The 12489-nt window shown below is 41.8% G+C and overlaps 2 protein-coding genes across 2 annotated transcripts; both read left to right on the top strand.

The window, feature by feature from the left end:
• The first annotated feature begins 1845 nt into the window (after positions 1–1845).
• Positions 1846–4422, top strand: lum (lumican). Its single transcript, XM_086060345.1, has 3 exons — positions 1846–1987; positions 2569–3447; positions 3547–4422. The coding sequence occupies exons 2-3, from the start codon at positions 2574–2576 to the stop codon at positions 3699–3701; spliced, it is 1029 nt and encodes a 342-aa protein (XP_085916471.1). The 5' UTR covers positions 1846–1987; positions 2569–2573; the 3' UTR covers positions 3702–4422.
• A 4509-nt stretch (positions 4423–8931) lies between these two features.
• kera (keratocan) lies at positions 8932–12084 on the top strand. Its single transcript, XM_086060332.1, has 3 exons — positions 8932–9161; positions 9649–10528; positions 10593–12084. Exons 2-3 carry the CDS (start codon positions 9667–9669, stop codon positions 10754–10756), a joined length of 1026 nt encoding a protein of 341 aa, XP_085916458.1. The 5' UTR covers positions 8932–9161; positions 9649–9666; the 3' UTR covers positions 10757–12084.
• The last annotated feature ends 405 nt before the right edge of the window (positions 12085–12489 follow it).

Here is a 12489-nt window from a genome sequence, read left to right as displayed (position 1 = left end):
GTTGTTCTAATCTTTAATCTGACACCAAATCTCATTAGGAATATCTAAACCAACCCCTCAAATCACAAGTTTATCACTCGTGGAGATTCTCTTGGGCGCTTATGCAACACATGAGCCCCCACGAGGGCTTGCAGCGACCACATGGCTGCACAGCAGGGACAGAAGGTGGCGTCTGGCTGCTTGTCTGACAGTTTATTAGAGGACTCAGTGTGTCAGTGCCAAGGCGTCCCAGAATATCCCTGTTTGCTAATGCTGTGTGTGCCTGGACCTGTGTAATGCCCCGTCGCAGCATGTGCGTCCCATTGGAGTGTTTCTGAGCACTCATTCACTCAGTATGTGTGTGCTGTTTTATGTAATTTACGGCAAAAGTTTCCCAGTGCTACAATGATGAAAGCAATACAATTTGCTACAAAACAAAAATTATGATTAGGCTACTAAACATTTTTATTGCCAAGTCTAATGCACACGCTGATATAAAAGAATGAGATTAAACATGGAGATGGCTTTGTGTGAATAACTGCACACTTGATTTTGTATTGCAATGGCTGTTATCCAATGGATATTTTATGTTGTATTAAGTATACCATTACTGTTAGCATGACACTATTACCACATATACCAATTAAACCAACCTTTTTGCAGTCTATGTGGTAAGAAAATTGGGATTTGTCTTGTTGGCAAATGGTTTCAATAGGACAGGTAGAGTTTTTGACCATATGGGACTGATCAACATCAGCCGGCTTGTGCCTTGCTGAAGATTTAGATTTTTGGTACATTTCCAACAAAAATCAGACAGTTTTCTCCATTGGGCGTCTGCCCGGGGCTGTTGCTTCAGTACAAAACCTGTAAAGTTTTCCTCCTGGTTTGCCTGCCTAAGACTCCCCATATTGAGTGGGTTGAAATGAAAAATGCAACCTATTGTGGCTAGTAGAACACAAACCTCCACCAAAAGTCGAACAACGCTAATGTGGGCCATCCAATGATGCAAACGTCAGACATGAAATTCACACTACGAATGTCTGCAACGTCGAGCAAATGCAGGTAATGCTTAGAGCATGTGTGCAATCAAATAGACTTTCTGAGAGGACACTGGCTTCTATGCCAGGTGGAGCAACAAAAGGAGAGTGCGACCAATCAAAAGCAGCCGTGACATCCCGCCGTGCTTTGACAGGGTGATGAACGTCCCTCAACAAATAGGGGAGGCATTTGGCTTATCTTCCCAACCATTGCCCCAACGCCCCTCCCACCAAAAAGCCCCCCGCTCCGTTCTCAATGGGGAACCAATAAGAGGGTGTAGTTGGACGATTGTTGGCCTTCAAAATGTGCTGAAAGGAAAGAATGCAGCGGTGGTGTAAAAACATTGAAAGAAACACGAGATGGATGCAATCTGCTTCTACTTACCTTCTAAAAGTACTTGGTTTTGCAGTCTCAATGTTATGTAAGATTTTCTGGCCATCTTGCAGCAGCATTTTGTCAGATTTTCCAAAACTGTATTCACAGAGGATTTATTCTTGCTCATAAGTCTCTCGGTTGTAATATTTTTCCTCAGTTCCCCCCCACTTTTTGCACTTTTCCCAGGAACAATCAAGTTTACCAAAGTAATCAGCAAAGTGCTGGCAAAAATGTGTCACCCATAGACCTGGTTGCACCTGTTGTTGACTTTGGACACTTGCATCCATCCTGTTGGCATCTTTTGATTCTCTACAACCTGAGTTTGCAGGAAAAAGCTCCCTCATCACTCCCATATACCTCCCAAAACCTTCTCCTCCTCCTCCTTTTTCCCATCCGCCATCAACATCTCCTCCTCCTTTCCCCCTCTGTCTCTCCAATCGCCCCCCCCCCCCTTTCTACCCTGTCTCTCTCTCTCCTCCCTCTCTGTCTTTCTCTTCTGTGTTTTTCTCCAGAGACGTCTACTTTTTGAACACCATTGTGTTCTTCCACTGGCCCTCCAACCCCAAGCAGACAGTACGCCGTGAGAGGAGCGCAGGTAAGTCAGTAAGTTGCAGAGACAAATTGGTTGATTGATTTTCGCATTTGATTGGTTGTCTGTTGGGTGAGAGCTTTTGAATTGTTCTGGACTGAACTGGTGTTGCGACAAAGAAAATGTATAGAGCAAAATGAGTAGCAAGCAGTCCTCGAGGGTTGTGTTCTTTGCATTTATGTATTTGGACATGCAACATATTTAATGGTTTAGGACCAAGTCTGGAAAGATCCTTATGCCTCTGCAGGACTGTCAAAATGGATGGTACCATGGTAAGTGATGGGCTGAGGACCCGAGCAATATTTCAGGCTAATTTGCGCTCAAGGATTTCTGGGACATCTGTCTTGCATTACCACTGCCGTCACCTCTGTATGCACAGGAATCTGTGAAGGCGATAGATGATAGATTTGTTGTTGAGGGTTCAAATTGCCCCCTTGGGTCTCCAGTCTTGAACTCTTGAATGATTAAATAACGCTTCAAGGGAGTGGGTGTGGCAGTGCTGATGAATGCGTCTGTTTTTTCTTGTTCTTGCAGCTCTGTTGATCTTCATCTCACGTCTCCTTCTCTGCTTCTCATTCCCTTTGCAGAAGCCATGTTTCCTCTCCGTGTACACCTGTTGGCAGCTCTTGTTTGCCTGGCACTGTGCCAGTATGAGGACTACGACTATGTGCCGCCCTCCTTGATAGGACCCTCGAGCGCAAACTGCGACCGCGAGTGTGAATGTCCTATCAATTTCCCCAGCGCCATGTATTGTGACAGCCGCAAGCTGAAGGCTGTGCCAATGGTGCCATCGGGAATCAAGTATCTGTACCTCCAGAACAACCAAATCGAAGAGATCAAATCTGGCGTTTTTGATAACGTCACCGCCGAGCTCCGGTGGCTGGTCCTCGACAACAACCAGATCACCAACGGTAAGATTGCAGCAGGTACCATTGACAAACTGACCGCCCTGGAGAAACTCTTCTTCAGCCACAATCTACTCACGGAGCCAGTGGTCCCTCCGTCTAAATCTCTCGACGAGCTCAAGATAACGCACAACAAATTGAACAAGTTCCCCACTGGGCTCATGAACGACAAGGAGAATCTGACCTCTGTCAACTTGCAGCATAACCAGCTCACCTCTGAGGCTGTCGCCGGCGCGTTCAAAGGGTCCAAGAAGTTGCTGTCCCTCGATGTAAGCCACAACATGTTGAAGAAGCTGCCTGTCGGCGTGCCAGCCTCGTTGGAAATCCTCTATGCTGACTACAACGATATCGACAGCATTGGCTCGGGGTACCTGAGCAAGGTGCCCGGTCTGCGTTCCCTGAGGGTGTCTCACAACAAGCTGGTGGACTCCGGACTCCCAGCGGGAGTGTTTAATGTGACGTCACTGGTGGAGCTGGACCTGTCTTTCAACAAGCTGCAGACCATCCCTGACATCAATGAGCAGCTGGAGCAACTGTACCTCCAAGCCAATGAGATCAACAGTGAGTGGGCACAGACTCGTCTTCATTAAAATGTATTGAGTTAATGTAGGCATTGACTAACATAATTGTTTTTGGTCATATTCTCTCCCTTTCCTGCAGAGTTTGACCTGTCAAGTTTCTGCAAGTACGTTACCCCCATCAACTTTTCTCACCTGAAGCACCTGCGCCTGGATGCCAACTACATCACACACCACAGCATGCCCCCTGAAACTTCCAACTGCCTGCGCATGGCCTCTGAAATCATGTTTGAATGAGGACCATAACTCCCCTCCACCTGTCCTCCATCGTTTATGGATTTACTTGTTGAAATAATAATCCTCAACAGGAACATGTTCACTCTTTCAAATCTGATTATACAGCATATAATGGCAGGGCATAATTAAGTTTGAATACATAGCAAATATGTGTATGGAAAAAAAAAAATAATAATTTGAAGGGGGGGGGGGGTAATCCTTTGGGGAAAAAAAAGCTTGAAAACGACAAAAGGTTTAGTAGTGCTGTAGCTAATTTTGTAGATCTAAATGAGAAGGCTAGTCACCTACTTGCTCTCATTTAACTTTGATTTCGGGGAAAGAAAATAAGTACACTTCAAACATTCCAATTAGACACTTGTCAAAGCAAGACAAGACAGAGTAAACAATGACGTTAGCATCTCCATTGTCTCTATAGTAGCTTTACTTTGTCTTTGTCTTGTATGTTCTGTGTGTAGCATGTATAGGTATCAGGTTTCATAAAGCCATTGCTGTGCAAAGGGCCAGCAAGAAAGACCGCGTATTCAACGTATACATTAATGAAATGTAAAATACTTGTTCAGTATAGCCTACTAACTTAAATCTTGAAAAACTTCAATAATAGCTCATGAAGCTAAAGTGTTGCATATTTGTTTGTCGTGCACATCGCTGATTTGTATTATTTTCATTTCATGCATGAATTCAAATGGTATCATTCTTTTGATAATAAACTACAGCTTTTGCAGTTCTGGAAGTTCTCTATTGTTGCTTAACGTGACATTGTCATAGACTATAACATCTTGTCTGGATCATTTCCTTTTCTTCTACTTCTACTTTAGAGCCACTTTGGAATAGTCAACGCTCGTGAAGAACTCAGTTTGAATAAACCATGTTTCCAATACGTTTTTATGTATGGAGCTTTTTGATATCAAGTGTGGTTGCATGAAAACACATCAAGTATAATATCAGATCAAAGAAATTCCTTTTGATTCCTTTTCTTTAAGTGTTAGTTTTATGTTAGCTTGTTTTTAGCTTGCTGGAAGAATGTACTAGCTTGTATCAGAGATCACATTGCAATGCACATTGTATGAAATATAAATTATTTGGCTGAGCGCCAATAAAGATATTGGTTATTCATTAAAAAAGGAAATAAAAAGGAGGCCTTTTGCATTCTAATATGGCTTGCTGCTACCATTTGCATCAATCAAAGCTCTCATAGTGTCACCTTTTAAAGTTTCAAGCTGTAATCTTGTTTAAAATATAATTTGTTTGGGTCCTTTCAAGCCTACAACAGCTAGGTTCACTGGCTCCGGTACATGATAATCTGCACGTTTGGCTCTTTGCATTGTCCGTCGCGTACTTGTTGACACAACTTGCAGTTAAATCGCTAAATATATTTCGGAGCACTTGGCTTGTGAATGCAACACAAATGCATACACACACATAGAGGTCACAGGCAACTGTATTTTCACACAATAAGTTCAAGGACACATTCTCCAATGCTCGTATTTATATGTTTTGGGTTCTGTGTTTTTTCATATTGCGGTGCATGGACAATGTCGAGAATGCTAAGTGGTGTACTTGAGGGGGAAAATGGAAAAAAAGGAACATACTTTTGTGGTTTCTGCTCCATTTTGCAATCTACTTGACAACTTTTGACATGATATAATCGGAGTAGACATTTCTCTTGGTAGAAGGAAAGTTTCAGGTCTCAGTGACCCATTTAAACACTTGATGGTGTTTAAGGTTTAACACTTGATGTTTTATAGGCATTCATTTACTCAAACTAATCTCGTACACACAGAAGCATTTCAAAATTTGCGTGTCCAAAAGAAGACGCTGAGGACGTTTAACGGCTGAAATGTATATGTCAAGTCTGGAGTGGCGCTGTAGCGCAGCCACAGGGAGTTAACGGAAAGCGTAGAAGAAGAATCAGCGAAGAAAATTTACACTTTTTTTTAAACTTTATTGCAATCTACAGAACAAACATGGCTTTGCATGTATCAAAACAACATGAAAAAGACGAACACAGGAGAAGTGACAATGGCGAGTGATTCAAGTACAACACCGCTTTTTGGATGTGGGAATAAAGAAGCAAAATATTTTGCTGCAAAAGCATAAGCAAGCTAAGGAGGCTGCGCAAGACAACTATGACACGGCTATCTGCCATTGTTGTTGACAGATTGACGGTTCGCGCAGTCATGCGAGAATTGGCGCATACGTCATCAATCTGCGACAATGCGTCGTCATCGATCTGCGACCATTACGTCATCACTGGAGGAGTATTCTGCATAAGGTGTCCAGACGGACGCGTACGGGGCACGTATTGAAATCTTTCCACTCTGGAGCCCAGTTTCAAAAGTGATCGGTTTCAAGCTTTGAAACCGTGCCGTCAAGTGGACGAACGGCTTAAATGGTAAGAAACTTGTGGGGTTACATTGAAATTGGCTTTCGTGTGGACGGGGCCTTAGAGACAAAACCAGCAGGCCTCATATATCATTGACTGATTGCCGAAACGAGAGACAGCTGGGTATGACACAAGGCAAGGCAGTTAGCTGATTAGATAGCACTAGGGTGCTAAAAAAAAACTCCAAAAAACATAGGAAACGAACAATAATTTTTATAAAGCGTTGAGCTAAATCTTCTGCATACGTCTTGCTTACACAAGTAATGTTAGAGGAAGCTGGGGGTGACATTCATCAATAACAAAATAACATTTGGTGTAAACACAGCTAGGAAAGTTAACCCACCATGAGGGGCAGACTCGCGATTAGGGCTGTGCAGATCGAATACCAACGTGAGTATCGATATCAACACCAGAGCGCTAGTATCGATGTTTGACATTCACTTATTTATTTTGGTTGCTCATGGGTCCCTCACGCAATCTCTTTGTAGCACATGACAGCGGTGGGCGGCAATGGAGGTAACAAATAATTATTTTTTACAGTGAATGACAATGAGTCATATTATGCATCGTTTGAGCTATTTCAACACTAGTTAAGATAGGTATTAGTGTAGCACATGTAAGTTTTGTTTATGCAAGTGACTAGACTAGAATAACTTCGGTGGCTGACGTTTCTTTGAGTGCAGAAGAGTGACAGGGACTAAGAATATGAAGATTATTACTAAATTGCAAATTTAACTAACAACCCAGGTATGTTTCCGTTAAGAATATTATATTATGGCTGTTTAAGAACCTAACAAGAAAGTCTAAGTTGCACCAAAAAAATACAAATTAATAGGACAAGTCATTTAAAATGCCATAATATTTTATTAACCTAAAAGTTATTGGTATCGGCATCGGTATCGGTGATATTGGCACCAGTGTTTAGCTGGTATCGATCGATACCAAAATCTCAAGTATTGCACAGCTCTACTCGCGATCCCATGACGTCAGTGAATACTATTGTTGACATTCTGCTGTTTCAATTTAATTATAACTGTTTTGATTTTAGTTATAACTGTTTAGATTTAATCATAACTGCTTTAATTTCCTCAGCAAAGCTTGATGAGTGTAATAATGTGACGGAACGTTTGAAGATTCTTCCTTCCTTTTCCCACGTAATTAGCCATCTGTTTCAGGGGAGAAAATGTGTCAAAAAGGATTCCTTTTTAAAGTTTTATTTACTGCAAAGGTGCCATTTTCGTCTGAGACCTACTGTGTTTCCGCACGGTTGGCCATCTGTCGGTTTGCCAGGTTGTCTGACCTACTATATTTCCACATCAATCGGCCATCTGTCCATGTGTATTGAGTACTGTCTGTCTTGGGACTTAGGGGCGGCACTGGAGAGGGGCGGGGCTTAAGGGCAGCAAAGGAGTAAGAGGAAGGGGAGGGGTTTTTTTGGGAGCTGCTATGCTGAAACTATAAGAACGACTACAAGTGGGAGGAGACACACACACAAGGGGAACTACAGCGATTTTGTCTGTATCTTGTCTGTGTCCAGAAATTTCTGTAAAATAAGTCCTTCCAAGGACCTGTTTCACCGCTCTCCAGTCTGATTTTACGAACACGTGGAAAACACAAGGATCGTTTTCTAACATTATCTATAGTATGTTTGTCTGTGAGCTGCAGAAGAAGTATATAAACTTCCATTACAGTCGGTTTTTAGAGCAGATAATATGTTAGGCTTGTGATTGTGTGTTAGCTATTTATTTACCATGTTTTCGAACTGGTGTTTTCTTCAGTCACGCAATACTAGGATCATTTACATGGTATTATTAAACTTCCTGTGTTTTATGAGGTGAATATGTCAATTCTCCACTCTCTCATTGACATTATGCTTCTAGACAATGTTGTCCTAAATAAAGCTTCAAACTTCCTGCTAGTGTCACACAACATTTCAAAATTTAAGCTCCTTCTAGATCTCAAACCTTCCCAGCGGTCTTAGACTTGAACCACAAATCCCAGTTGTCACAGAATCGTCCTCACCCCTGCAAGCTTTTTGGGGAATCCAAACAATAGCTGAGTAACTGCCAACTGTGGAACATAAGTGGACCTTACATAAACTTCTTATTGATCCAACTTGGCCTGTGGACAGTAACTGGGAGAGCAGGTAACAACAACATTTTTGGTTTCTGAACTTTTGTGTGTTTAAAAGGCTTAAATGTAATACTGATTAGTGTAATGTAATAACTTGAGTCATTCCTGTTTTAAGTGTCTTTGATCAACTGTTAGGGCATTTCTAGACCTAATGTCTGATTTGTCCGATCTATCTGCCGTACTAACATTGGGATTCACAAGAGCGCAGACGTGCTAAGAGGCTGTAGTGTGGCGCGTTGCCTCTGCCCTCACACAAGTCGCCGGGGATAATCCTGTTGCATCGCGGCCTCTGCCGTCATCGCTGGAAAGGAGCAATTAATTGTTAAGGAAGCAATTGACCTAACAAGCCTGCATTAAATTAAGTGCCCCTCAGATTAAAACTGACCTCACGCCATTTGGGCCCATGTCTTCAAATTGCTTAGACAAAAAATCCCTGACAATTGCATTAATACTTATCATTTGAAATAAAACAAGTACATAAGGCATTGTGTATAACTATCTGTTCATCTGCAAGGGTGCAAACACAAAACTGCAATCTGTTGTCTGCTTGTCAAAGAAAAGACAGTTAATCCTGGATACACCGCAGATGTTGGAGGAACAGAATTAACGCAAAGATTGGCAGTGACCCTCAGGGATTTGTTAGTTCAAAAGAGATCAAGTGCAGCGCAGAGGAATTAAGCAAGACTAATGTACACGCGGACGCAAGCAGACAAGGTAGAACAGGCAGAGGTGCAGTGACCTCTTTCTAAATGGGCCATGTCTCCAGTCTTGTTAAGGCTTAGCACAGGAGTCCTCATTGGCCAGTCAAGGCCTGAGTGACAAGCTGGCATGTTCTGAATTTAAAAAAAACTGGTCGTACAAATACTAGGAGGTAAGCGCTACAGCGTCAATAATTGGGACGAGCCTTGAAAACTCCAGGGAGAACGTGTTTGACAAAACTTGAGGTAGGTTTCTTTTTTTCCTGTGTCCTTACATTATGCACATCTCTTAAAACAGGTGCGCTGACTTTGTTTTTGAAGAGTGTCTATCTGTGGAAAATGTATGCCTGACAAAATTAGTTCCGCACAAAACGTTGAGGGCATTAAGAATTTAAAACAGATGCCATCTGCAAGGACTCAAGTAGAATCGAAAGAGATCATGGAAAAGTCTGACCTTGATTTTTTTTCTCTCTCTGATTTGCACCGCAAGGCAGATATTTATCTAAGGAGCAACATGCATATTAGTACTAAACAGCCATATTTTTACAGTTGTCCTACCTGTTGATCCAATCTATGCTCTGTTTGTGGTTGTTCTCTTAGGGAAAGGGATGACCCAGGAAAAACCTTGTTTGTCTGCAGTATGCGTATTCATATTGACATTTGTGCGAGACAACTCGCATTACAGGCCATTAATCTGCATCATATTTTCTCAATATCTCTTTTCACTTTGCAGCATAGGATTTCCATCAAAATGGAACTCTTTGTAAAGCTCCTCTGTGTTGTCTGCCTGATCGGGACAGTCCTAAGCCAGGACATGCCTTATGAGGAGCTAATGGCCCAAATCCAAGCGTGCCCTCAAGAATGCCGCTGCCCCACCAACTTCCCCCGTGCGGTCTACTGTGACAATAAAGGTCTGAAGAGCATCCCCCCAATCCCTCCATTCACCTGGTACCTCTACCTACAGAATAATCAAATTCAAGTGGTCTCAGCCGATGCCCTGCGCAATGCTACCCAGCTGCGTTGGGTGAACCTGAGTCGCAACAAAATAACCAGCGAGGGAGTGGAACAAGGCACCCTGGTTGCAATGTCGCACCTGGAACACCTCTACATGGATGACAATATCTTGTCCTGGGTGCCGTTTCCCCTGCCGGCCAACCTAGAGCACCTAAGTCTCTCTCGAAATCGGATCTATAAGATCCCTGACGGGGTCTTCATTGGCCTGGATAAGATGACTCTCTTAGACCTGCAGGGGAATAAGCTGATGGATGATGCCGTGACTGAGGTGAGTCTGAAGGGTCTTAACAACCTGGTGCAGATCAACCTCGCCAAGAACCAGTTGAGCAGCATGCCTCTTGGCCTGCCGCCCACCACCACTCAGCTCTTCCTTGACGGCAACAACATTGACAAAATCCCTACAGGCTACTTCAAAGGTTTGCCCAAGGTGGCTTTCCTTAGGCTAAACCACAACAAGCTCGGTAGCAACGATGTTCCTAACAACGTCTTCAACATCTCCAGCATCCTAAACCTGCAGCTGTCTCACAACCTGCTCACTGAGGTGCCCCTCATCCCCCCTGGCCTTGAACAGCTGTACCTGGACCACAACATGATTAAAAGTAGGTTTCCCATGAACATACTTATATTAACTGGTGATTGTAATTGTTTTCTGTTTCATTTCAGGCGTCAGTGGCTCCAACGTCTGCCCCATGGACGTTGAAGCCGTGGATGCTAATGACAGTACGCCGCAACTGCGCTACCTCCGACTGGATGGCAACGATATTCAACCGCCGATTCCCAGGGATGTCATCCTGTGCTTCCGTCTCCTTAGGTCCATTGTTATCTAAATAAAGTAACATTTTACCGCTCAGAAAATACTTCATTACCAGGAATTGTAATCAAATCAGGCAGTTTAAGGGACCACGAGCTGTGCCTTCAATGTACAAATCATTTGATCTTTTAGATAATGACATGAACTTTCTACTTGTGCTTATTTTTTTATTGTTTTAAGATGAGTTGTTGACTGATTAGTACTTTTTACAAATATACATTCATATTCATTAATAGTAGGGGTGTCAGGTGATTAAAATGTTTAATTGTCATTAATCGCATGACTTCAATATTTAAAATTTTACATCAGTTCTAAATGTACAATAAAAAGGTTTCATACTCTTGTTAACATAAAAGTGGAAAAAACTAATAGAAATATGGCTGCATCTTTTAGTTATTGATACAGTAAATTCATAATTCATAAAATTGAGTTAAAATTAAAAAGATGTACTGTACTGTAAAAAAATTAGTGTGATATTTATTTGTGTTGAGGTCATTTCTTTGCCACTAGATGGTATAATTGCATTTGTAAGATGTTGGTGACAGCTCAGTGCATTTTGCATTTCATATTAAAGGTGAGGTCTTTAGTTTTCACTCAGAAATTAACACTTCTTAAACACTGGATGTATACACATGTAATCCTTCTCGATCGATGTTAATGTGTTATCGTTAACCCCAGCCTGTATTTTGCCATTTTGTTGTGTTTTGCCATGAGAAGGACGTTTGTGGGCGGAAAGTCTATGTTTACCCCTCCAGCGAATCACAGAGCGGGGGGCGTGTCGCTGAAGGCAGGCGCAATGTTAATGAGTGGGGGTTGAGCCATGGGAGGAGTCAATTTTGAATTGGTTGTTTACAAACACAAACGGTTGTGTTTACAAACAAACGCACAAAACTAAAGACTCCACCTTTAAGAGCTATCTAATCTTGAACATGAATTAATTTGTAAAATTCTACACATTTTTTGAATTGTAACATACAATTTGACCCCAGTATCCACAAATATATGCATTATTATTACATTTATTACTGCTAAATGTTGACGTGGACATGTCTGCTGGTTTGCAACTGGAATTCCCCCAGTACAGGCTTTCAAAGTAAGGGGCGGTCATTAATCGCGTGTTTAAAAAAATGAGTGGTGTTAAAGGAACTATAAATTAACTCATTAATTTTGACACCCCGAATTAATAGTAATTTATTTTTCATCCATTGTTACTTTTTAGATTATGGTCTTTGTACATCTGAAAAAGTCAGATTGAGCATATTGTCTCCAGTTTTGATTACAAACCCAATTCCCAAAAAGTTGGGACACTATACAAATTGTGAATAAAAACTGAATGCAATTATGTGGAAGTGCCAAATTTCAATATTTTGTTCAGAATAGAACATAACAAGGTCAAAAGTCTAAACTGAGAAAAAGTGTCATTTTAAGGGGAAAATATATTGATGGTAAATTTCATGGTGCCAACAAATCTAAAAAAAAAAAAAGTAGGGACAGGTAGCAACAAGAGGCTAAGTCAATTGCACTTATAATAAAAAAACTGCTGGAGGACCAGTTACCACTAATGAGGTCCATTGGCAACTTGATTGGAGTATAAAAAGAGCTTCTCGGAGTGGCAGTGTCTCTCAGAAGCGAAGATGGGTAGAGAATCACCAATTCCACCAGTGTTGCGCAGAAAGATAGTGGAGAAATATCAGAAAGGTGTTTACCAGCGAAAAATTGCAAAAAGGTTGAAGTAATCATCATCTACAC

This window comes from Leptonotus elevatus, chromosome 17 (genome assembly GCF_054856555.1).
Source record: "Leptonotus elevatus isolate MCC_2025b chromosome 17, RoL_Lele_1.0, whole genome shotgun sequence".
NCBI lineage: Eukaryota > Metazoa > Chordata > Actinopteri > Syngnathiformes > Syngnathidae > Leptonotus > Leptonotus elevatus.
The sequence above is the reverse complement of the archived record's forward strand: the minus strand, read 5'-3'. Positions and strand labels throughout refer to the sequence as shown.

Bases quoted from the DNA above. Each gene is read 5' to 3' on its own strand.
- lum (XM_086060345.1), top strand. From the start codon at position 2,574: ATGTTTCCTCTCCGTGTACACCTGTTGGCAGCTCTTGTTTGCCTGGCA. The intron at 3,448-3,546 runs GTGAGTGGGCAC...CCTTTCCTGCAG, and splicing joins CCAAGCCAATGAGATCAACA to AGTTTGACCTGTCAAGTTTC.
- kera (XM_086060332.1), top strand. From the start codon at position 9,667: ATGGAACTCTTTGTAAAGCTCCTCTGTGTTGTCTGCCTGATCGGGACA. The intron at 10,529-10,592 runs GTAGGTTTCCCA...GTTTCATTTCAG, and splicing joins GGACCACAACATGATTAAAA to GCGTCAGTGGCTCCAACGTC.